The sequence below is a fragment of the Salvelinus fontinalis genome, chromosome 38 (genome assembly GCF_029448725.1).
Source record: "Salvelinus fontinalis isolate EN_2023a chromosome 38, ASM2944872v1, whole genome shotgun sequence".
Taxonomy (NCBI): Eukaryota; Metazoa; Chordata; class Actinopteri; order Salmoniformes; family Salmonidae; genus Salvelinus; species Salvelinus fontinalis.
In genome coordinates this window covers 4,468,618-4,494,962 of record NC_074702.1, presented here as the reverse complement: position 1 = coordinate 4,494,962, position 26,345 = coordinate 4,468,618, and the positions used below count along the sequence as shown (strand labels likewise).

At 43.4% G+C, this 26,345-nt stretch overlaps 1 protein-coding gene across 3 annotated transcripts; it reads left to right on the top strand.

The window, feature by feature from the left end:
* Positions 1-25,615, top strand: LOC129837673 (dual 3',5'-cyclic-AMP and -GMP phosphodiesterase 11A-like). 3 transcript variants are annotated; one of them, XM_055904022.1, is made up of 20 exons: positions 1-1,230; positions 4,782-4,940; positions 9,927-10,016; positions 10,646-10,786; positions 11,816-11,880; positions 12,018-12,138; positions 12,646-12,721; positions 12,845-12,912; positions 15,558-15,650; positions 18,940-18,990; positions 19,428-19,574; positions 19,877-19,984; positions 21,297-21,406; positions 21,609-21,699; positions 23,658-23,758; positions 23,910-23,987; positions 24,091-24,154; positions 24,284-24,358; positions 24,866-24,949; positions 25,203-25,615. In XM_055904022.1, the coding sequence occupies exons 1-20, from the start codon at positions 451-453 to the stop codon at positions 25,590-25,592; spliced, it is 2,892 nt and encodes a 963-aa protein (XP_055759997.1). In that variant the 5' UTR covers positions 1-450; the 3' UTR covers positions 25,593-25,615. The 3 variants fall into 3 exon arrangements, with proteins under 3 accessions (XP_055759997.1, XP_055759998.1, XP_055759999.1); XM_055904023.1 differs by lacking the exons at positions 1-1,230; positions 4,782-4,940 and adding an exon at positions 8,790-9,145; XM_055904024.1 differs by lacking the exons at positions 1-1,230; positions 4,782-4,940; positions 9,927-10,016; positions 10,646-10,786 and having other exon boundaries at positions 10,805-11,880; positions 12,014-12,138.
* The last annotated feature ends 730 nt before the right edge of the window (positions 25,616-26,345 follow it).

Sequence of the window (26,345 nt, the reverse complement as noted above, 5' to 3'; positions counted from 1 at the left end):
TGCACTAAATATGGAATATGGTGCTATTTCAAGTGTCCCTGGCAAATAAAGAAAGAGAACTTCTACTGCTACAGGCAAGCGGACAGTGCTTTCCTCCTGATCTGCATTGTATAATCTTTAGAACCACCAAGGCATCTGGTGCTGTAGTCTCAGCTGACTGGCACAAAGCCTCTCATCTTGCTACACTCGGCGTCATCAATTTGATCTCAATAAGTAAACATCATTTATTCATCATTTATTTAATTCTCTAGCTGAACATCTCTGCTCGCAGCATTCCATAGAAGAAGAGGACGACAGATTGTTTTAAAGCAGCAGGTAGTAAATGAAGAGCTGAAACGGCATCCCCTCTCTCTCTACAGAACCGGAACAACTGCTGCTCCAGAGCACCTCATGAATTGACTCGATATCTCCTGTTATCCTGATATTATTTAGCTTTTATTTTTTCCCCCGATGACTACTTTTGACTTCTCTGATGTGGAAGCGTTTTTGGACTGCCACCCGGACCTCTTTGAGGAGTATGTCGTGCGTAAAGGAAAATGCGATACGGTGAGCAGGTGGTTGAAGGACCAACAGCCGTCCAAAGTCTCCCTTGCCGAGGAAAAGGGTGGCGGAGTGCCCAGGGACCCCCTCTGGCCGATTAACCCTGACGGTCTCCGGCGCCGCTCCTCCCACATGGAGCTCCGACGGAACTTCGCCCGGTCCAAAGCCACCACCGCGCACAGAACCTACGACGAGCACGCCAGTCACAGGGAACACGATGATTCCCAGTCCAGCATGAGACGCCGCGCGTTACTGCGCAAAGCTAGTTCTTTGCCGCCAACAACCGGGCACATTCTGAGCGCCCTTCTCGAATCCAGGGTCAATGTGCCCCAGTACGCTTCCAGTGCCATCGACTACAAATACAGACTGAAGGAAACCAACGAGAGGGAGTTCTTCCTTGAGTTGGTGAAAGATGTGTCCAATGACCTGGACATGACCAACCTGAGTTATAAGATCCTAATCAATGTGTGTATCCTGGTGGATGCGGATAGGTGCTCGCTGTTCCTAGTTGAGGGACCCTCTCACAAGAAAACGCTCGTGTCTAAGTTATTCGACGTGCACCTAGGCACCACTGTGCGACCCTCTTCGAGCACTCTGAACTCTAACGAGGTGCAGGTGCCGTGGGGAAAGGGCATTATCGGATACGTGGCAGAGCATGGGGAGACTGTAAACATACCCAACGCATATGAGGTAAACATTATCCATTTGGAAACACCAGGTTTCCTAAATTAGACCTATCACACTGCAAACCCCAAATGCAAAATTATAATATTTTATTTTGATTCAATGCTATTATTGGGATATAGAATCGAAATACCATGACATTAAAATTGTGTGAAACCTCTATGGATACGATCTACACAAAATACTCTGTAATGTCAAAGTGGAAGAAACAAAAGTGAAACGACATGCTTTCAGTCTCTCTCTCTCTCCAGAACCTGAACAGCCGTCTGCTCCAGAGAACATCATGAATTGACTTGGTAACTCCAGTTATCCTGATTTTCTTCTGCTTATTCTTAAGGTCTTGAAAATCATAATTCCTCTTTGACATTATGGGGTATCGTGTGTAGGCCAGTGACAAAAATATCTACATTTAATCCATTTTAAATGCAGGCTACATTTTTTGGGGACAAAGTAAAGGGGTGTGTGAATAGTTTCTGAAGACGCTGTACATCCTTCCCGATCAGGACACCTCCGTGTTATGCTGTCATTCACACATTATCACCATGACAACAATTGGAGCAAAAAATGATGTGTAATTATTACAATTACATTAACAAAAATACTGCCCATCCACCATCGTTTCCTCCATAGACAGGGATATGAAAACCATGGCCATTTCATTCACGGCAAGACTGCAAGCTCCATCTCTCACCATCTCCGCAGTCCCATCCACCAGTCGCGCGCTATACATCATTATATCATGGCCATGGGCGCCTAGCGAGGCAGAGGCAACATGTTGACGTTGGTCTCGTGGGACCTGGGCTACTGGCAATAGACAACAGGCTAGCAGGAATAGAGCAGCATCGTGTGATTTTGAGAGATGTTAAGCCCAGTCCTGGAATCCAGTGGACCAATTTATTTTACATGTGTCGTCCCAAATGGCACCCTATTCCCTCCATAGTGCACTACTTTTGAAAAAATAGTGCAGGCCTTGGTTAAAAGTAGTGCACTAGTTGGGCAATAGGGTCACATTTGGGATAAACATTTGTATTAGAGCAATAAGGTGTGCAGGTAACTGCCAAAATAAAGGAAACACTTGAGTAAATGAGAGATTCATGTATATAGACACCAGGTGTGGTTGCTGAGTTAATTAAGCATTTCACATCCCATCATGCTTAGGGTCATGTATAAAAATGCCCGATTGCCCATTATTTTGGCTACTATGGCTAGAAGAAGATATCTCAGTGACTTTGAAAGAGGGGTCTCAAAGGAGCATAGGGGGTTTAAAGGGTGTGTCTCAGTCACCAGATCTCAACCCAATTGAACACTTATGGGAGATTCTGGAGCGGCGCCTGAGACGGCGTTTTCCACCACTATCAAATTATGGAACTCCAAATTATGGATTTTTTGTGGAAGAATATATATATTTTTAAATAATGTTGTATTGTCACATACACCTGGATAGGTGCAATGAAATGTGTTGCTTTACAGGGTCAGCAATTATTACATTTTTTAAACTAGGCAATTCAGTTAAGAGCATATTCTTATTTTCAATGACGGCCTATGAACAGTGGGTTAACTGCCTTGTTCAGAGGTGTAACAGTATAACTTTAAACCGTCCCCTCGCCCCGACACGGGCGCGAACCAGGGACCCTCTGCACACATCAACGACGGTCGCCCACGAAGCATCGTTACCCATCGCTCCACAAAGGCCACGGCCCTTGCAAAGCAAGGGGCAACACTACTTAAGTCTCAGAGCAAGTGACGTAACTGATTGAAATGCTACTAGCGCGTACCCGCTAACTAGCTAGCCATTTCACATCCGTTACACTCACCCCCCTTTCAACCTCCTCCTTTTCCGCAGCAACCAGTGATCCGGGTCAACAGCATCAATGTAACAGTATAACTTTTTACCGTCCCCTCGCCCCGACACGGGCGCGAACCAGGGACCCTCTGCACACATCAACGACGGTCGCCCACGAAGCATCGTTACCCATCGCTCCACAAAGGCCACGGCCCTTGCAAAGCAAGGGGCAACACTACTTAAGTCTCAGAGCAAGTGACGTAACTGATTGAAATGCTACTAGCGCGTACCCGCTAACTAGCTAGCCATTTCACATCCGTTACAGAGGCACATCAATTTCACCTTGTTGGCTCGGGTATTTGAACCAGCCACCTTTCAGTTACTTGCCCACAGCCCTCCAATAGTTCCAGGTACTGACTCGTGGTGGCCAACGCCCTCCAATAGTTCCAGGTACTGACTCGTGGAGGCCCAAAGCCCTCCAATAGTTCCAGGTACTGACTCGTGGAGGCCCAACGCCCTCCAATAGTTCCAGGTACTGACTCGTGGTGGCCAACGCCCTCCAATAGTTCCAGGTACTGACTCGTGGAGGCCCAAAGCCCTCCAATAGTTCCAGGTACTGACTCGTGGAGGCCCAAAGCCCTCCAATAGTTCCAGGTACTGACTCGTGGTGGCCCAAAGCCCTCCAATAGTTCCAGGTACTGACTCGTGGTTGCCAACGCCCTCCAATAGTTCCAGGTACTGACTCGTGGAGGCCCAACGCCCTCCAATAGTTCCAGGTACTGACTCGTGGAGGCCCAACGCCCTCCAATAGTTCCAGGTACTGACTCGTGGAGGCCCAACACCCTCCAATAGTTCCAGGTACTGATTCGTGGAGGCCCAAAGCCCTCCAATAGTTCCAGGTACTGAGTCGTGGAGGCCCAAAGCCCTCCAATAGTTCCAGGTACTGACTCGTGGAGGCCCAAAGCCCTCCAATAGTTCCAGTTACTGACTCGTGGAGGCCCAAAGCCCTCCAATAGTTCCAGGTACTGACTCGTGGTGGCCCAACGCACTTCAATAGTTCCAGGTACTGACTCGTGGAGGCCCAACGCCCTCCAATAGTTCCAGGTACTGACTCTTGGTGGCCCAACGCCCTATTAAGACACTTTATGTTGGGTTTTCCATTATTTTGGCAGTTACCTGTAGGTCTCTGGTGCACTGCACATTATTTCTATCTCTACTTTGCACATTCTTCCACTGCAAATCTACCATTCCAGTGTTTTACTTGCTATATTGTATTTACTTCGTCACCATGGCCTTTTTTTGTTGCCTTTACCTCCCTTATCTAACCTCATTTGCTCACATTGTATATAGACTTATTTTTCTACTGTATTATTGACTGTATGTTTGTTTTACTCCATGTGTAACTCTGTGTTGTTGTATGTGTCGAATTGCTTTGCTTTATATTGGCCAGGTCGCAATTGTAAATGAGAACTTGTTCTCAACTTGCCTACCTGGTTAAATAAAGGTGAAATAAAAATAAATAAAAAAACATAAGAATACCATGTGGCTCTCGCTGCAGTGCTGTGGGCTACATTAACACAGTGCACTGCAGTGCTGTAGGCTACATTAACACAGTGCGCTGCAGTGCTGTAGGCTACATTAACACAGTGCACTGTAGTGCTGTAGGCTACATGTGTGTGTGTGTGTGTGTGTGTGTGTGTGTGTGTGTGTGTGTGTGTGTGTGTGTGTGTAGAGTATTTGTGACATTTCATCTCCTCTATGTCTCCTCCTGTAGGACCATCGGTTCAGTGACGAGATAGACAAGCTGACCGGCTATAAGACCCAGTCCATCCTGTGTATGACCATCTGTAACAGTGATGGAGAGGTCATCGGGGTTGTGCAGGCCATCAACAAGAACCCAATCGGAACACCTTTTACTGAGGACGACGAGAAGGTCATTCCACAGCACACCTGAGTTCACAATACTATTAGAAATCATTTCAAATCCTTTAGCTGGGCTTGATTGAGCTTGTCTGGCTTCATGGACCAATAGAAGAGTGGTAAAACTAAAGTTCCTGTACAATGAGAATTCATTATTGTCATTGACAACAAGTCCATTATCTCCACCAATGGGAAATCAGTGTTACTGTCTCAGAATCAAGCTTTTTTTTAAACCTGGAATATACCTTGACCTTATTATTTCACATACAGGAATATCCAATAAGAACTAACCCCAATACAGATGTTACAGCTGTAGGGCTTTCACTACTAACCCCAATACAGATGTTACAGCTGTAGGGCTTTCACTACTAACCCCAATACAGATGTTACAGCTATAGGGCTTCACTACTAACCCCAATACAGATGTTACAGCTGTAGGGCTTTCACTACTAACCCCAATACAGATGTTACAGCTATAGGGCTTTCACTACTAACCCCAATACAGATGTTACAGCTATAGGGCTTTCACTACTAACCCCAATACAGATGTTACAGCTATAGGGCTTTCACTACTAACCCCAATACAGATGTTACAGCTATAGGGCTTTCACTACTAACCCCAATGCAGATGTTACAGCTGTAGGGCTTTCACTACTAACCCCAATACAGATGTTACAGCTATAGGGCTTTCACTACTAACCCCAATACAGATGTTACAGCTGTAGGGCTTTCACTACTAACCCCAATACAGATGTTACAGCTATAGGGCTTTCACTACTAACCCCAATACAGATGTTACAGCTGTAGGGCTTTCACTACTAACCCCAATACAGATGTTACAGCTATAGGGCTTTCACTACTAACCCCAATACAGATGTTACAGCTGTAGGGCTTTCACTACTAACCCCAATACAGATGTTACAGCTATAGGGCTTTCACTACTAACCCCAATACAGATGTTACAGCTGTAGGGCTTTCACTACTAACCCCAATACAGATGTTACAGCTGTAGGGCTTTCACTACTAACCCCAATACATATGTTACAGCTATAGGGCTTTCACTACTAACCCCAATACAGATGTTACAGCTGTAGGGCTTTCACTTCTAACCCAAATACAGATGTTACAGCTGTAGGGCTTTCACTACTAACCCCAATACAGCTGTAGGGCTTTCACTACTAACCCCAATACAGATGTTACAGCTATAGGGCTTTCACCAATGTACATATTTGTTCACATATTGGTCCTGTTCAACCATTTCCTGTGAATTCGTTTTTTCTCTCTTAGTGGCTAGTTGATTTTTGTTTTGACATCCTAAATGGCACCCTATTCCCTACATGATGCACTACTTTAGACCAGGACTCTATGGGCCCTACGTAGGGAATTGGCACCCTATTCCCTACATGATGCACTACTTTAGACCAGGACTCTATGGGCCCTACGTAGGGAATGGCACCCTATTCCCTACATGATGCACTACTTTAGACCAGGACTCTATGGGCCCTACGTAGGGAATGGCACCCTATTCCCTACATGGTGCACTACTTTAGACCAGGACTCTATGGGCCCTACGTAGGGAATGGCACCCTATTCCCTACATGGTGCACTACTTTAGACCAGGACTCTATCGGCCCTACATAGGGAATGGCACCCTATTCCCTACATGGTGCTCTACTTTAAACCAGGACTCTATGGGCCCTACGTAGGGAATGGCACCCTATTCCCTACATGGTGCACTACTTTAGACCAGGACTCTATGGGCCCTACATAGGGAATGGCACCCTATTCCCTACATGGTGCACTACTTTAAACCAGGACTCTATGGGCCCTACGTAGGGAATGGCACCCTATTCCCTACATGGTGCACTACTTTAAACCAGGACTCTATGGGCCCTACGTAGGGAATGGCACCCTATTCCCTACATGGTGCACTACTTTAAACCAGGACTCTATGGGCCCTACGTAGGGAATGGCACCCTATTCCCTACATGGTGCACTACTTTAGACCAGGACTCTATGGGCCCTACATAGGGAATGGCACCCTATTCCCTACATGGTGCACTACTTTAGACCAGGACTCTATGGGCCCTACGTAGGGAATGGTGTGAGTAAGGAACAGGGATGCATTTGGGATTAGCCGCGAAGTCCTCCTTAATGCCCACCAGGTGGCAGGATTTAGTTAAACAAGACCGTCAACTCTTTTTCAACACTTTATGCATTAGATATTCAGAAGAGTGATAGATACAGACTAATTTATATGAAGACATGCAATTCTTGGCAACCCGTTGTTAAAATAATTTTCACAGATGCATGCTATCTGTGATGCATGCTATTTGTGATACATGCTATCTGTGATGCATGCTATTTGTGATGCATGCTATCTGTGATGCATGCTATCTGTGATGCATGCTATCTGTGATGCATGCTATTTGTGATGCATGCTATTTGTGATGCATGCTATCTGTGATGCATGCTATTTGTGATGCATGCTATCTGTGATGCATGCTATCTGTGATGCTTGCTATTTGTGATGCATGCTATCTGTGACGCATGCTATTTGTGGTGCATGCTATCTGTGATGCATGCTATTTGTGATGCATGCTATATGTGATGCATGCTATCTGTGATGCATGCTATTTGTGATGCATGCTATCTGTGACGCATGCTATCTGTGATGCATGCTATTTGTGATGCATGCTATCTGTGATGCATGCTATTTGTGATGCATGCTATCTGTGACGCATGCTATCTGTGATGCATGCTATCTGTGATGCATGCTATCTGTGACGCATGCTATCTGTGACGCATGCTATCTGTGACGCCTGCTATTTGTGATGCATGCTATCTGTGATGCATGCTCTCTGTGATGCATGCTCTCTGTGATGCATGCTATCTGTGATGCATGCTATCTGTGATGCATGCTCTCTGTGATGCATGCTATCTGTGATGCATGCTATCTGTGACGCATGCTATCTGTGACGCCTGCTATTTGTGATGCATGCTATCTGTGATGCATGCTATCTGTGATGCATGCTATCTGTGATGCATGCTCTCTGTGATGCATGCTATCTGTGATGCATGCTATCTGTGACGCATGCTATCTGTGACGCCTGCTATTTGTGATGCATGCTATCTGTGATGCATGCTCTCTGTGATGCATGCTCTCTGTGATGCATGCTATCTGTGATGCATGCTATCTGGGATGCATGCTATTTGTGATGCATGCTATTTTAGATGCATGCTATCTGTGATGCATGCCATTTGTGATGCATGCTATCTGTGATGCATGCTATTTTAGATGCATGCTATCTGTGATGCATGCTATTTGTGATGCATGCTATCTGTGATGCATGCTCTCTGTGATGCATGCTCTCTGTGATGCATGCTATCTGTGGCGCATGCTATCTGTGATGCATGCTATCTGTGATGCATGCCATTTGTGATGCATGCTATCTGTGATGCATGCTATTTTAGATGCATGCTATTTGTGATGCATGCTATCTGTGATGCATGCTATCTGTGATGCATGCTATTTTAGATGCATGCTATTTGTGATGCATGCTATTTGTGATGCATGCTATCTGGGATGCATGCTATTTATGATGCATGCTATTTTAGATGCATGCTATCTGTGATGCATGCCATTTGTGATGCATGCTATCTGGGATGCATGCTATTTGTGATGCATGCTATTTTAGATGCATGCTATTTGTGATGCATGCTATCTGTGATGCATGCTATTTGTGATACATGCTATCTGTGATGCATGCTATCTGTGATGCATGCTATCTGTGATGCATGCTATTTGTGATGCATGCTATCTGTGATGCATGCTATTTTAGATGCATGCTATTTGTGATGCATGCTATTTGTGATGCATGCTATCTGTGATGCATGCTATTTGCTAATCTGTTTGAACCTAGTCTTTGAGAGAAATGGCAGCACATATCAAAGAGTTGGGTTGAGACGTAGGTTCAGTGTGTGTTGGAAAATAGGTCTAGGCGGTACCCCACGGCTGTCGTTGAACGGCCGACAGTCTGCTTAACAGAAAACCAATTAAAAAAGACTCAATCTTACGTAAGTGACTGTTTGTTGTCTAGCACATTCAGAATACCTACTTAATACCTGAGTCATTCATTTACCAAATCAATACTCCATTAAGAGGAAAGCAGCCAGGTGTGTTAATAGACGTTGAAGAAAAGAAGAACGTTATCAATGGTAAACTAGCCACCAAAACACACGCATACACACCCGCATACACACACGCATACACACCCGCATACACACACGCATACACACACGCATGCACACACGCATACACACACGCATACACACACGCATACACACACACATACACACACGCATACACACACGCATGCACACACGCATACACACACACATACACACACGCATACACACACGCATACACACACGCATGCACACACGCATACACACACGCATGCACACACGCATGCACACACTCATACACACACGCATGCACACACTCATACACACACGCATGCACACACGCATACACACACGCATACACACGCGCATACACACACTCATACACACACGCATGCACACACGCATACACACACGCATACACACACACACACATACACACACGCACGCATGCACAGATACGCATACACACACGCGCATACACACACATACACACACACATACACACACGCATACACACACACATACACACACGCACGCAGAGATACGCACGCAGAGATACGCATACACAGATACGCATGCACAGATACGCATACACACACGCATACACACACGCATACACAGATACGCTTGACGGCCCAAAAAAGTTTGTTAAATCCCACTGATGGATTTTGTGACTCGGCTGTTCAGAAAGAACACAGTAAAGTTGAGATCAGACTCCAACCACTGAATTATAGATGTTGTTTTTCCTGTTTATCATTTAGCCTCAGAACTATAACTATTTCTATCTTCTCCTCTACTTTCCCCCCATCAGGTGCTGCAGATGTATCTACCGTTCTGCGGAATATCCATCTCCAATGCCAAGTTGTTTTCAGAGTCTCGGAAGGAGTACGAGAGGAGCAGAGTGAGTTGACTCATATACTCTTAGAAAAAGGGTTCCAAAAGGGATCTCTGGCTGCCCCCATAGGATAACCCTTTTGGGTTCCATGTATAACTCTCTGTGGAAAGGGTTCTACATGGAACCCAAAAGGGTTCTTCAAAGGGTTCTCCTATGGGAACAGCCAAAGAACCCATTTAGGTTCTACATAGCACCTTTTTTTTCTAAGAGTGGATAGCCTGTCTGTCTCTCACATAGCCTGTCTGTCTCTCACATAGCCTGTCTGTCTCTCACATAGCCTGTCTGTCTCTCACATAGCCTGTCTGTCTCTCACATAGCCTGTCTGTCTCTCAATTTATGTTGATTTTGACTTCCAACCATGAACAAGATGATTAGTACTGATTATGTAAGCCATCATTTAGATGTCTTATTGCATTTAAAGGGACAAACAGTTTACTGTATCCATTGAATCTACTGTTCACAACAACACATGGGGAAACATGTTGTCTTACAACAATCACAAGCTAAACTGTTTACCCTCTGAGGAGTTGTACACTACACCGTTCTCCACACGCTCTCTCTCTCTCTTTCTCTCTCTCTCTCCATTTCTTACACAAATAGAGAGAGTGGTCAGTGTTGTTGTTGTGCTCCTCCAGGCTCTGCTAGAGGTGGTGAATGACCTGTTTGAGGAACAGACAGACCTGGAGAAGATAGTGAGGAAGATCATGCAGAGAGCTGTGACCCTGCTGCAGTGTGAACGCTGCTCTGTGTTGCTGTTGGAGGACATACACTCACCTGTGAGACTGACCTCTCCTCTCTTCTCCTCTGCTTCCCTCTCCCCGGCTCCTCTCCCCTCTTCTCCTCTGCTTCCCTCTCCCCGGCTCCTCTCCGCTCTTCTCCTCTGGCCTCTCCCCTCTTCTCCTCTGCTTCCATCTCCCTGGCTCCTCTCCCCTCTTCTCCTCTGCTTCCCTCTCCCCGGCTCCTCTCCCCTCTTCTCCTCTGCTTCCCTCTCCCCGGCTCCTCTCCCCTCTTCTCCTCTGCTTCCCTCCCCCCGGCTCCTCTCCCCTCTTCTCCTCTGCTTCCTTCTCCCTGGCTCCTCTCCCCTCTTTTCCTCTGCTTCCTTCTCTTCGACTCCTCTCCCCTCTTCTCCTCTGCTTCCCTCTCCCCGGCTCCTCTCCTCCCCCCTCTGCTTTCTTCTCCCTGGCTCCTCTCCCCCTCCTTCTCTCATTTCTCTCTTTCTCTCCTCTCCTCTGCCATGAATGTGTCGTAAACATTAAACTCACTTGTGAGAGCTCAGCTCTTCTCTCCTCCTTTATGTTCTTAATTTCTCTTTCCTTCTGTTTTCCCTCTCCAATACTTCCCTCTCCAATACTTCCCTATCCAATACTTCCCTCTCCAATACTTCCTTTTCCAATACTTCCTTCTCCAATACTTCCCTCTCCAATACTTCCCTCTCCAATACTTCCCTCTCCAATACTTCCCTCTCCAATACTTCCCTCTCCAATACTTCCCTCTCCAATACTTCCCTCTCCAATACTTCCCTCTCCAATACTTCACTCTCCAATACTTCACTCTCCAATTCACCCTCTCTCCAATTCTCCCCTCTCTCCAATTCTTCCTTCTCCAATTATTCCTTCTCAAATTCCCCTCTCTCCAATTCTCCCCTCTCCAATTCCCCCCTCTCCAATTCCCCTCTCTCCAATTCCCCCCTCTCCAATTCCCCCCTCTCCAATTCCCCCCTCTCCAATTCTCCCCTCTCCAATTCTCCCCTTTCCGATTTTCCCCTCTCTAATTCTTCCTCCTCCAATTGTGTGTATTTTATGCAGGTGGTAAAGTTCTCAAAGACCTTTGAGCTCATGTCTCCCCTGTGCAACATGGACCGTGACATCAGGTGAAGTCTTCACTGCTTGGGAGAAGATATTTTAATAATTATACATAACAATTGATAGGAAGGACTGACATCCGTCTGTATCGCCAATCCATGTATTTGGCATTTCTTGAGCGTGTGTGTCTCTTTGACAAAGTCAGCATGGAGAAGCTGTCCTGCTCTGATTGGCTGATCAATAACAGCATTGCTGAGCTGGTGGCGTCCACAGGACTGCCTGTCAACATCAGCGACGTCTGTCAGGACCCCCGCTTTGATGCTGAGGTGTGGCACCAATCACTCACAATGAAAACACGCAAATACACACACACACACACATTTGGACACACACACACACGCACACACAGGCACGCACGTACAGATGTAGGATCTTAATTTGAGCCAGTTTACTACAGCAGGAAAATAATCCTGCAGAAACAGGAAATGTGAATTATTATGTTGATTATGATTCATGCAAATGTTTTGTAGTGGTTGATACATTTTCTGTTCGTGACAATCCTGATATTTTAAAGCGGAAATTACAAACTTTAAATGCTTTTTTTAAACGTTTAATACACTGCAGGTTTGCATTTCCTTCTGTGCAGGAACATTCTCAGCAACAAAAGAGTGATTCAATTAAAAGACACACACACACACACACACACACACACACACACACACACACACACACACACACACACACACACACACACACACACACACACACACACACACACACACACAGACGCGTGGGCATGCACACACAGTAACATTCCTCTCCGTACTCCCCAGGCAGATCAAGCCTCAGGATTCCACATCAGATCAGTACTGTGTGTCCCCATCTGGAACCGGACTCATCAGATAATAGGTGGGTTCACCAGTCTGTTCAGCCTTCCACTGTCACTTGAAAACCACTCGGTCTTTTCATCTTTCTGCTATTCCACCTGTTCAATGATTACAAATATTGATGTATTTTCTGTACTGTTCTAAGGGGTTGCCCAGATTCTAAATCGCCTGGACAGGAGGACGTTCAATGATGCAGATCAAAGACTGTTTGAGGCAAGCTCCCTCTCCACTGAGGTTCTATCTATATATCTATGATGAGACAGTGGGTTGAGCAGGTTCTATCTATCTATATCTACATATTTATGATGACACAGTAGATTGAGCAGGTTCTATCTATCTATATCTATATATGTATGATGAGACAGTGGATTGAGCAGGTTCTATCTATCATATCTACATATGTATGATGAGACAGTGGATTGAGCAGGTTCTATCTATCTATATCTACATATGTATGATGAGACAGTGGATTGAGCAGGTTCTATCTATCTATATCTACATATTTATGATGACACAGTAGATTGAGCAGGTTCTATCTATCTATATCTACATATGTATGATGAGACAGTGGATTGAGCAGGTTCTATCTATCTATATCTATATATGTATGATGAGACAGTGGATTGAGCAGGTTCTATCTATATCTACATATGTATGATGAGACAGTGAATTGAGCAGGTTCTATCTATCTATATCTACATATGTATGATGAGACAGTGGATTGAGCAGGTTCTATCTATCTATATCTACATATGTATGATGAGACAGTGGATTGAGCAGGTTCTATCTATCTATATCTACATATGTATGATGAGACAGTGGATTGAGCAGGTTCTATCTATCTATATCTACATATGTATGATGAGACAGTGGATTGAGCAGGTTCTATCTATCTATATCTACATATGTATGATGAGACAGTGGATTGAGCAGGTTCTATCTATCTATATCTACATATGTATGATGAGACAGTGAATTGAGCAGGTTCTATCTATCTATATCTATAAATGTATGAAGAGACAGTGGATTGAGCAGGTTCTATCTATCTATATCTACATATGTATGATGAGACAGTGAATTGAGCAGGTTCTATCTATCTATATCTATAAATGTATGAAGAGACAGTGGATTGAGCAGGTTCTATCTATCTATATCTATATATGTATGATGAGACAGTGAATTGAGCAGGTTCTATCTATCTATATCTATAAATGTATGAAGAGACAGTGGATTGAGCAGGTTCTATCTATCTATATCTATATATGTATGATGAGACAGTGGATTGAGCAGGTTCTATCTATCTATATCTATATATGTATGATGAGACAGTGGATTGAGCAGGTTCTATCTATCTATATCTACATATGTATGATGAGACAGTGAATTGAGCAGGTTCTATCTATCTATATCTATAAATGTATGAAGAGACAGTGGATTGAGCAGGTTCTATCTATCTATATCTACATATGTATGATGAGACAGTGAATTGAGCAGGTTCTATCTATCTATATCTATAAATGTATGAAGAGACAGTGGATTGAGCAGGTTCTATCTATCTATATCTATATATGTATGATGAGACAGTGAATTGAGCAGGTTCTATCTATCTATATCTATAAATGTATGAAGAGACAGTGGATTGAGCAGGTTCTATCTATCTATATCTATATATGTATGATGAGACAGTGGATTGAGCAGGTTCTATCTATCTATATCTATATATGTATGATGAGACAGTGGATTGAGCAGGTTCTATCTATCTATATCTACATATGTATGATGAGACAGTGAATTGAGCAGGTTCTATCTATCTATATCTATAAATGTATGAAGAGACAGTGGATTGAGCAGGTTCTATCTATCTATATCTACATATGTATGATGAGACAGTGAATTGAGCAGGTTCTATCTATCTATATCTATAAATGTATGAAGAGACAGTGGATTGAGCAGGTTCTATCTATCTATATCTATATATGTATGATGAGACAGTGAATTGAGCAGGTTCTATCTATCTATATCTATAAATGTATGAAGAGACAGTGGATTGAGCAGGTTCTATCTATCTATATCTATATATGTATGATGAGACAGTGGATTGAGCAGGTTCTATCTATCTATATCTATATATGTATGATGAGACAGTGGATTGAGCAGGTTCTATCTATATCTACATATGTATGATGAGACAGTGAATTGAGCAGGTTCTATCTATCTATATCTACATATGTATGATGAGACAGTGGATTGAGCAGGTTCTATCTATCTATATCTATAAATGTATAAAGAGAGTGGATTGAGCAAGTTCTATCTATCTATATCTATGATGACACAGTGGATTGAGCAGGTTCTATCTATCTATATCTATATATGTATGATGACACAATGGATTGAGCAGTCAGATGGAACAAAGTAAATAGACATTTCAAGGTCATAGATTTAGCCGGTGGTAACTTGTGGAATAGACACTGGCTGGAATGCGGTTTTAACCAATCAGCATTCAGGATTAGACCCACCTGTTGTATAATAGATATTATAAACTGGGTGGTTCGAGCCCTGAATGCTGATTGGCTGACAGCCATGCAATATCAGACCATATACCATGGGTATGACAAAATGTTTATTTTTACTGCTCAAATTGCATTGGCAACCAGTTTATAATAGCAATAAGACGCCCTTTGTGATATATGGCCAATATACCACATCTAAGGGCTGTATCCAGGCACTCTGCGATGTGTCATATTTAACAGCCCTTAGCCGTGGTATATTGGCCATATACCACACCCCCTCGTGCATTATTGCTTCATTAGAAAGCTGTTTTATTGGTAGAAACGTTTTTCTACCCTGTCTCCATACAGGCCTTTGTGATATTCTGTGGGCTGGGGATCAACAACACCATGATGTACAACCAAGTGAAGAAGACCTGGGCCAAGCAGTCTGTGGCCCTGGATGTGAGCATTGATAGTCTGCGTTCCAAATGGTCAAAAGTAGTGCACCATAAAGGGCTTAGGGTGCCATTTGGGACTGAACCATGTACTCTTCTCCCTTCACTCGCTAGGCGTTGAGGATTATTTTTTATATGTGCCTTTCGTGAACTAACATTCGCACTTGACTTCCCCCCTACTAGCTCTGACTTTACTGATAGCTATTCTACTGAGAAAAAATTTACTTACTATGACTGAGATGTGTGGTTGTCTCACCTAGCTATCTGAAGATGAATGTACTTACTATGACTGAGATATGTGGTTGTCTCACCTAGCTATCTTAAAGATGAATGTACTTACTATGACTGAGATATGTGGTTGTCTCACCTAGCTATCTTAAAGATGAATGTACTTACTATGACTGAGACATGTGTTTGTCTCACCTAGCTATCTTAAGATGAATGTACTTACTATGACTGAGACATGTGGTTGTCTCACCTAGCTATCTGTAGATGAATGTACTTACTATGACTGAGATATGTGGTTGTCTCACCTAGCTATCTGTAGATGAATGTACTTACTATGACTGAGATATGTGGTTGTCTCACCTAGCTATCTGTAGATGAATGTACTTACTATGACTGAGATATGTGGTTGTCTCACCTAGCTATCTTAAAGATGAATGTACTGACTATGACTGAGATATGTGGTTGTCTCACCTAGCTATCTTAAGATGAATGTACTTACTATGACTGAGATATGTGGTTGTCTCACCTAGCTATCTGTAGATGAATGTACTGACTATGACTGAGATATGTGGTTGTCTCACCTAGCTATCTTAAGATGAATGCACTTACTATGACTGAGACATGTGGTTGTCTCACCTAGCTATCTTAAGATGAATGCACTTACTATGACTGAGATATGTGGTTGTCTCACCTAGCTATCTTAAAGATGAATGTACTTACTATGACTGAGACATGTGGTTGTCTCACCTAGCTATCTGTAGATGAATGTACTTACTATGACTGAGATATGTGGTTGTCTCACCTAGCTATCTTAAAGATGAATGTACTTACTATGACATGTGGTTGTCTCACCTAGCTATCTTAAGATGAATGTACTTACTATGACTGAGACATGTGGTTGTCTCACCTAGCTATCTTAAAGATGAATGCACTTACTATGACTGAGATATGTGGTTGTCTCACCTAGCTATCTGTAGATGAATGTACTTACTATGACTGAGACATGTGGTTGTCTCACCTAGCTATCTGAAGATGAATGTACTTACTATGACTGAGACATGTGGTTGTCTCACCTAGCTATCTTAAGATGAATGCACTAACTGTAAGTCGCTCTGGATAAGAGCGTCTGGTAAATGACTGAAATGTAAATGTAAAATGAAAATGTTATCTAGCCAGTCTAGTTGCTGGGCTTTGTGCTCCACTGTCTGTCTGTCTGTCTGAATGTATGTATGGTCCTCAGAATGCTTTATGAAACAGCGGAGGTCATGTGGTTGAAACACATATCAGCCTTGATGAGAGGCGATATACTAGTATATTATATTATGTTATGTATATACTTCATACTAGTATATTATATTATGTTATGTATACACTTCATACTAGTATATTATGTTATGTATACACTATATACTAGTATATTATATTTACTATATACTAGTATATTATATTATGTTATGTATACACTATATATTAGTATATTATATTTACTATATACTAGTATATTGTATTATATATACTATATATTGGTATATTAAATTATATATACCATATATTATATATACTATATACTAGTATATTATATTAAATATACTATATATTGATATATTATATATACTATATGCTAGTGTATTTTTACAGTGTGCAGACATTTTTACAGTTTACAGACATTTTTTGCAGTGTGCAATATTTTTTGGACAGCATCCCCTCTTTGGAAACAGTGAAAATAACTGAAATATTTATGGTGGGAGAGCAGAACCCTGTTGAATATTAATGTGGAGGATCGGCTCGGGCAGCAGAGGATAATACTGTAAAAATGCAGTCATGAGTAGTGTGAACAAGACAATATTGCTTCTATGTGTGCATCCCAAATGGCACCCTATTCACTATATAATGCACTACTTTGTGCCAGATCCCATATCATCATGCATGTCCCACACCCACCTGCAGGGGGCCAGAGAGGTTCATGAGGCGAGAGAGAGAGAGAAAGAGAGAGAGAGAGAGAGAGAGAGAGAGAGAGAGAGAGAGAAATATAAAGAGAGAGATATAAAGAGAGAGAGAGAGATATATAAAGAGAGAGAGAGATATAAAGAGATATAACGAGAGAGAGATATAAAGAGATATAAAGAGAGAGGGAGATAAAGAGAGATATAAAGAGAGAGAGAGGGAGAGATATAAAGAGAGAGAGATATAAAGAGATATAAAGAGAGAGAGGGAGATAAAGAGAGATATAAAGAGAGAGAGATATAAAGAGAGAGATATAAAGAGATATAAAGAGAGAGAGGGAGATAATGAGAGATATAAAGAGAGAGAGAGATATAAAGAGAGAGATATAAAGAGAGAGCGATATAAAGAGAGAGAGAGATAAAGAGAGAGAGAGATATAAAGAGAGAGATATATAAAGAGAGAGAGAGATTTTTTATTTTATTTTTATTTTTATTTTTATTTAACCTTTATTTAACCAGGTAGGCAAATTGAGAACACGTTCTCATTTACAATTGCGACCTGGCCAAGATAAAGCAAAGCAGTTCGACACATACAACAACACATAGTTACACATGGAGTAAAAACAAACATATAGTCAATAATACAGTGAAAAAAAATAAGTCTATATACAATGTGAGCAAGTGAGGTGAGATAAGGGAGGTGAAGGCAAACAGATATATGTATAAATAAATAAAAATATAAAAAGGCCATGGAGGCGAAGTGAGTACAACACAGCAAGTAAAATAAAAACTAAAAAAAAACACTGGAATGGTTGGTTTGCATTGTAAGAAAGAGCAAAGTAGAGACAGAAATAATGGGGTGCAAAGGAGCAAAATAAATTAATAAATAAATACAGTAGGTAAAGAGGTAGTTGTTTGGGCTAAATTGTAGATGGGTTATGTACAGGCGCAGTAATCAGATAAAGAGAGAGAGAGAGATAAAGAGAGAGAGATATAAAGAGAGAGATATATAAAGAGAGAGAGAGAGAGATATATAAAGAGAGAGAGAGATAAAGAGAGAGAGATATATAAAGAGATATAAAGAGAGAGAGAGAGAGTCAATGAGGATGTTTTCTCCTCCCTCAGATGCTGTCCTACCACGCCACATGCTCCAAGGTAGAGGTGGACAGACTTAAGGTATGTCTGAGAATTACATTACATGTAGAAGAAATAGAAGAATAACAACAACAAAATCTACAAGATAATAATCAAAACATGTGTCCATGTAGAAGTCACCTGGTTACTTTCCCAGGGGTGTATTCACTAGGAACCAAACAGAAGAAAACGGAATGAAACAGGGAGGAATCTACCTGAATTTGTCCAATAGAAACGTTCATTTTGGTTGCAAAACGTTTTGTTACGTCAGACTAATGAGTACACCCCAGGACTATCATGAAGAGGGACTGGTGAGGTGTGGAGGTGGGGGTCGGAGGACCTATCATAAAGAGGGACTGGAGGGACTGGTGAGGGGTGGAGGTGGAGGTGGGGGTTGGAGGACCTGAGGCTTTGAGTTTGTTATTTCCTGTTCACCTGCTAGGACGCTCAATATTCACCCGGACATTCTACTCCCTCAGGCTGCTAAGATCCCTTTGAGCAGTGAGCTGGGCATCGAAGAGTTCCACTTCAACGATTTCTCATTGGACAACGACGCCATGATCACTGCCTCCCTCCGGATGTTTCTGGAACTCGGAGCCGTCCAGAAGTTTAAGATTGACTATGACGTGAGTGAGGTCAACAATATTTCTCTCCAGGGTTGCAAAAATCCAGCAACTTTTCCAAAATCCCTAAATTTTCCAGAAATCGTGGTTGGATTATAGCAGATTTCCTGGTTATTCTGTCCTGACTCCGGGAATCTTCCAACTGGGGTTTCTGTAAAACCTGGGAATTTTGGGAGTACCAGAATTTTGCAACCCTGTTTATCTTGTTTTTGATGAACTTTCTTGGTGACATGTTACAGTAACACCTGACATGAACAACAGCAAAACAAACATTCATTCCTTCTGACTGTCCTCCTCCCTCTCAGGTCCTGTGTCGCTGGCTGTTGACGGTGAGGAAGAACTATCGCACGGTGGCGTACCATAACTGGAGGCATGCCTTCAACGTGTGCCAGTGCATGTTCCTCATGATCACAGTGAGTCAACGCAACAAAACATGCTCTATGGACACATTTAGAAAAGAGGGTTCCTCAAGGGTTCTTTGGTAAGGCTGATGGTTCTATGTGGAACCGAACCATAATGAGTCAAAGTTCCCTTTGAGCCCTTAAATGGTTCTTTGCCGTTCAGAAAAGGGTTCTTTCATCTTTTAGTGATAATAAAAATGTAGGGGCGTGGTTTGCTCAAAAATCTTTTTGTGCAGCCGTGAGTGAGAGTGTCATTCCAGTTTATTGTGTGATATCATTACATGTCAGATCTGAATATGGCCAGTACAGTGTCTTGTAAAAGACTCACGTAAGACCTTGTGTCTGTTGAGAACTGTTTGCTGAGTCAGACGATCTGAATCCTCTCCTCAGGAACCCCAGCCCTTCCAGAGCTACCAGTTAACACAAGAATGACACCTGTGGAGTTTTAACAACATAATATGACTAACCAGAATAAAACACAGTGTATGGTTCTTCAAAAGGTTATTTGTAGAACCTTTGAGATTGACAAAGATTCTTTAAAAGAACCATTCTCCATAAAGATTCTTAAAAAGAACCATTCTCCACAAAGATTCTTTAAAATAACCATTCTCCATAAAGATTCTTTAAAGAACCATTCTCCATAAAGGTTCTTTAAAGAACCATTCTCCATAAAGGTTCTATAAAGAACCATTCTCCATAAAGGTTCTATAAAGAACCATTAAAAAGCGTTCTCAATAGCAACGAAAAGGGTTGTAACCATAGCGGAACCTTTTTGGTGCTACTGTATATAGAACCATATTTTAATGGTTCTTTGTAGAACCTTAGGAAAGGGTTCTCTACAGCACTGTAAAAGTTCCATTTAAAACCTTTATAGAACCTTCAAAAAAGGGCCTTCATCAAGAATCCACACCCCTTGAATTTTTCCACATTTTGTTGTGTTACAGCCTGAATTAAAACATTTATTAAATTGAGATTTTGTGTCACTTGCCTACACACAAAATCCCATAATATCAATGTGGAATTATGTTTTTTGAAACTTTTGAAATTAATAAAACATTTAAGGCTGAAATGGCTTGAGTCAATCAACCCCTTTGTCATGGCAAACTGTTTTGTTCACATTGTTCCTCAATTTGTTTCTCCACCAAGGCAATTAAAATAAAGATTAACCAATTACAATGGTTCTGTCCCAAATTACCTATTTTGTTCCCCACTTTTGACCAGGGACGGGACAAGGGTAGTGCACTATATAATGAATAGAGTGCCATTTGGGACACAAGTAATGTCTTGGACAGTTTCCGTACTTCCGTTGCCTCTGTGTCCGCAGACGGCTGGTTTCCAGGATGTTCTGTCGGATGCAGAGACCCTGGCGTTGATGGTGGGTTGTCTCTGCCATGACTTAGACCACCGTGGCACCAACAACGCCTTCCAGGCCAAGTGAGTCACCTCGGCTGAGCCCCAAAGAGAAATAAGGAAAACGAAGGAAAATAAAGAAAAATGAGGAAGATATTAGTCTGATCAGTCAGTCAGTCTGCACGTCCGTCCGTCCGTCCGCCTGTCCGTCCATCTTCTCTGTTAATCAATCAATCAGTCAATTGGTGCAGTCAGTTGAATGTCCCTCCTCTGCTGCTTCCTACAGGACTGGCTCTGCTCTGGCCCTGCTCTATGGGACATCAGCCACTCTGGAGCATCATCACTTCAACCATGCAGTCATGATCCTACAGAGTGAGGTGACCTTGGCTACCATCACCTTTACTTAACAGCTTCCATTTATTACCTGAAAATAGATCTTTTTCAACAGGGTCATAAAATCTTAATACACTGCTCAAAAAAATAAAGGGAACACTTAAAAACACAATGTAACTCCAAGTCAATCACACTTCTGTGAAATCAAACTGTCCACTTAGGAAGCAACACTGATTGACAATACATTTCACATGCTGTTGTGCAAATGGAATCGACAAAAGGTGGAAATTATAGGCAATTAGCAAGACACCCCCCAAAACAGGAGTGATTCTGCAGGTGGTGACCACAGACCACTTCTCAGTTCCTATGCTTCCTGGCTGATGTTTTGGTCACTTTTGAATGCTGGCGGTGCTCTCACTCTAGTGGTAGCATGAGACGGAGTCTACAACCCACACAAGTGGCTCAGGTAGTGCAGCTCATCCAGGATGGCACATCAATGCGAACTGTGGCAAAAAGGTTTGCTGTGTCTGTCAACGTAGTGTCCAGAGCATGCAGACGCTACCAGGAGACAGGCCAGTACATCAGGAGACATGGAGGAGGCCGTAGGAGGGCAACAACCCAGCAGCAGGACCGCTACCTCCGCCTTTGTGCAAGGAGGTGCACTGCCAGCGCCCTGCAAAATGACCTCCAGCAGGCCACAAATGTGCATGTGTCTGCTCAAACGGTCATGAACAGACTCCATGAGGGTGGTATGAGGGCCCGACGTCCACAGGTGGGGGTTGTGCTTACAGCCCAACACCGTGCAGGACGTTTGGCATTTGCCAGAGAACACCAAGATTGGCAAATTCGCCACTGGCGCCCTGTGCTCTTCACAGATGAAAGCAGGTTCACACTGAGCACATGAGCACATGTGACAGACGTGAAAGAGTCTGGAGACGCCGTGGAGAATGTTCTGCTGCCTGCAACATCCTCCAGCATGACCGGTTTGGCGATGGGTCAGTCATGGTGTGGGGTGGCATTTCTTTGTGGGGCCGCACAGCCCTCCATGGGCTCGCCAGAGGTAGCCTGACTGCCATTAGGTACCGAGATGAGATCCTCAGACCCCTTGTGAGACCATATGCTGACACATGCACATTTGTGGCCTGCTGGAGGTCATTTTGCAGGGCTCTGGCAGTGCACCTCCTTGCACAAAGGCGGAGGTAGCGGTCCTGCTGCTGGGTTGTTGCCCTCCTACGGCCTCCTCCACGTCTCCTGATGTACTGGCCTGTCTCCTGGTAGCGCCTGCATGCTCTGGACACTACGCTGACAGACACAGCAAAGCTTTTTGCCACAGTTCGCATTGATGTGCCATCCTGGATGAGCTGCACTACCTGAGCCACTTGTGTGGGTTGTAGACTCCGTCTCATGCTACCACTAGAGTGAGAGCACCGCCAGCATTCAAAAGTGACCAAAACATCATCCAGGAAGCATAGGAACTGAGAAGTGGTCTGTGGTCACCACCTGCAGAATCACTCCTGTTTTGGGGGGTGTCTTGCTAATTGCCTATAATTTCCACCTTTTGTCTATTCCATTTGCACAACAGCATGTGAAATGTATTGTCAATCAGTGTTGCTTCCTAAGTGGACAGTTTGATTTCACAGAAGTGTGATTGACTTGGAGTTACATTGTGTTGTTTAAGTGTTCCCTTTATTTTTTTGAGCAGTGTATATATTTTGCTCATGTCTTCCATCAGGGTCATAGATTCTTAATATTAATATGTATTTTTGTCATGTCTTCCAACATGGTTATAATATCATAATATGTATTTCTGTCATGTCTTCCAACAGGGTCATAATATCACAATATGTATTTCTGTCATGTCTTCCAACAGGGTCATAATATAACAATATGTATTTCTGTCATCTCTTCCAACAGGGTCATAATATCACAATATGTATTTCTGTCATGTCTTCCAACAGGGTCATAATATCACAATATGTATTTCTGTCATGTCTTCCAACAGGGTCATAATATCTTTGCCAACCTGTGTTCCAAAGAGTACAGTAGTATGATGCAGCTGCTGAAACAGGCCATCCTCTCCACTGACCTCACCCTGCACTTCCAGTAAGTCTTCCAACTTCCACATACAGTTGTAGAAGAGATACTTGATAACATAAACAGACCGGTACTCAGGCTGCCTCCCATCTGCTTTGCCATTGAACCTGCCTCCTTTTCCTTGTATCTGTTTTGTGACTCTATCTGTGCTCCTAAACAGGCGAAGGAGCAAGTTCTTTGACCGTGTTCTGTCTGGAGAGTTCAGCTGGACAGACGAGGCTCACAGAGAACTTCTCAGGTCCTTCCACCTTTCTTACTTGTCTATTGAAAAATGATCAACAACCTCCTTATGTGGAGACTTGGTTTGGTTCTGAACAACCTCTGACCCCTGTCATCACCAGGTCTATGCTAATGACAGCATGTGACTTGGGTGCAGTGACCCGCCCCTGGGAGATCTCCAAACAGGTGAAACGTTACAAAACTTCTTCCTGTGTCACAAATGGCACCCTAATCATTGTACAGTGTACTAGTTTTGACTAGGGTCCATAGGATCATCATTGACATCATTGACATCACTTTGAAATCCCCCTGCAGGTTGCGGAGTTGGTGACCAGTGAGTTTTTCGAGCAAGGTGACAGGGAGAGGTCTGAGCTCAAGTTAACTCCAGCGGTAAGCAGTATACAGTACTACTGTAACACCTCCCTTAAAACTACACTTCCTTTCAAACTATACTTCCCTTCAAACTACACTTCCTGTTAAACTACACTTCCTGTTAAACTAGACTTCATTGTACAACTTCCCTTCCAACTACCCCTCCCTTCAAAATAAACTTCCCTTCACTACACTTCTCTTCATTGTCAGATCATCAACTTTGATATTAACGCTCCATCCACTACGACCTTGATTCACTTGAGTCCAAACTCCATTGATGCACGTTTCGTCTGCACCGCATTTAGGAAGTAGACTTTTATCTTTCCTTCTGCTGAGCTTCAGTATCTTTATAACACCCTCTGGGTTCCCAAAACTTAGCCTTGATGTAGGAGGTTCTTTCTTTTGATATTCAACTGTTGGGATGAAATGACTAAAGTTAGTTAAGTGATTAGGAGTGCCTTTCATGGTGGAGGATAGTGTAACAGCAGTTTCTCTTCCTGACCCCGCCCCCGTCTCTCTCTTCAGGCCATCTTTGACCGTAATCGTAAAGACGAGCTGCCCGCCCTGCAGTTGGAGTGGATAGATGGGATCTGTAAGCCCCTCTACCAGGTAACGGACTCACCTGTTCTAAACCCACCTTGTCTGTTTGTTACTGACACACCAAGTTAAAGGAGAAATCCAACGCAATAAAATCTATGTACAGTACTTTTGTTTAGTCCAGACCTGTATGTTTTCACAGTGTGATGTCTTCTGAAATGTCTTCATTTCATCCCTTTGTTCAGTCATCCTGCATGAAATGAGCCTATGTCTGTCTATGATGCAGCCTCTTCTAAGTCAGTCTCCCACACTGCCGCCCCTCTAGGCTCTGATGAAGCTAAACGTGAAGCTGAAGCCTATGGTTGATGGGATAGCAGCCAACCGCATGAAGTGGAAGGAGCTGGGCTCGTCCTATCAGCAGCACACACACAGAACCGCAGAGACCAATCAGAGTCCTGACTCTGAGTCAAGACCCAACCCAGAGACCAATCAAAATCCAGACTCCAGTCAGAACTCGCAACTAGAGTTTGGGTCAAATTCAGTATTTGATCAGACGTCAGTTCTCACTACAGAGTCTAGTGGTCATTCAGAGTTTGGGTCACATTCAGTATTTGATCAGACGTCAGTTCTCACTACAGAGTCTAGTGGTCATCTGGGGTCAGATGGAAGTATAGTGTCTGGTCAGCTGTCTCAGGGGCAGGGGGCTGAGGTTTGAGGAGAGAGGGAAGGGGAGAGAGAAGGAGGGAGGAGAGAGGAAGGGGGGATTAAAAGATAGGGAGGGGGAGAGAGAAGGAGTGAGGAGAGAGGGAGGGGGAATTAGGAGAGAGGGAGGGGGAATTAGGAAATAGGGAGGGAGAGAGGAGGGAGAGAGAGGAGGGAGAGAGAGAGAGGGGGAATTAGGAGATAGGGAGGGGGAGAGAGAAGGAGGGAGGAGAGAGGGAGGGGGAATTAGGAGATAGGGAGGGGGAGAGAGAAGGAGGAAGGAGAGAGGGAGGGAATTAGGAGATAGGGAGGGGGAGAGAGAAGGAGTGAGGAGAGAGGGAGGGAATTAGGAGATAGGGAGGGGGAGAGAGAAGGAGTGAGGAGAGAGGGAGGGAGGGGGAATTAGGAGATAGGGAGGGGGAGAGAGAAGGAGGGAGGAGAGAGGGAGGGAATTAGGAGATAGGGAGGGGGAGAGAGAAGGAGTGAGGAGAGAGGGAGGGAGGGGGAATTAGGAGATAGGGTGGGGAGAGAGGAGGGAGGAAAGAGGAAGACGGCATTAGGAGATAGGAAGGGGGAGAGAGGAGTTGGGGAGGCTGTGTGGTACTGTAGTGTCTGTACCTCAACCTGATCTAGTTGGGGTATTGAAAAGGTCTGTTTTTTACACTTTGTTTCCACCTTGTAGGACACTTCAGTGGATTACGTGTTGATCTTTATGGCATTGTAATTACAAGAACATTGAGTGTGAAACATCCATTCATGTTAGATT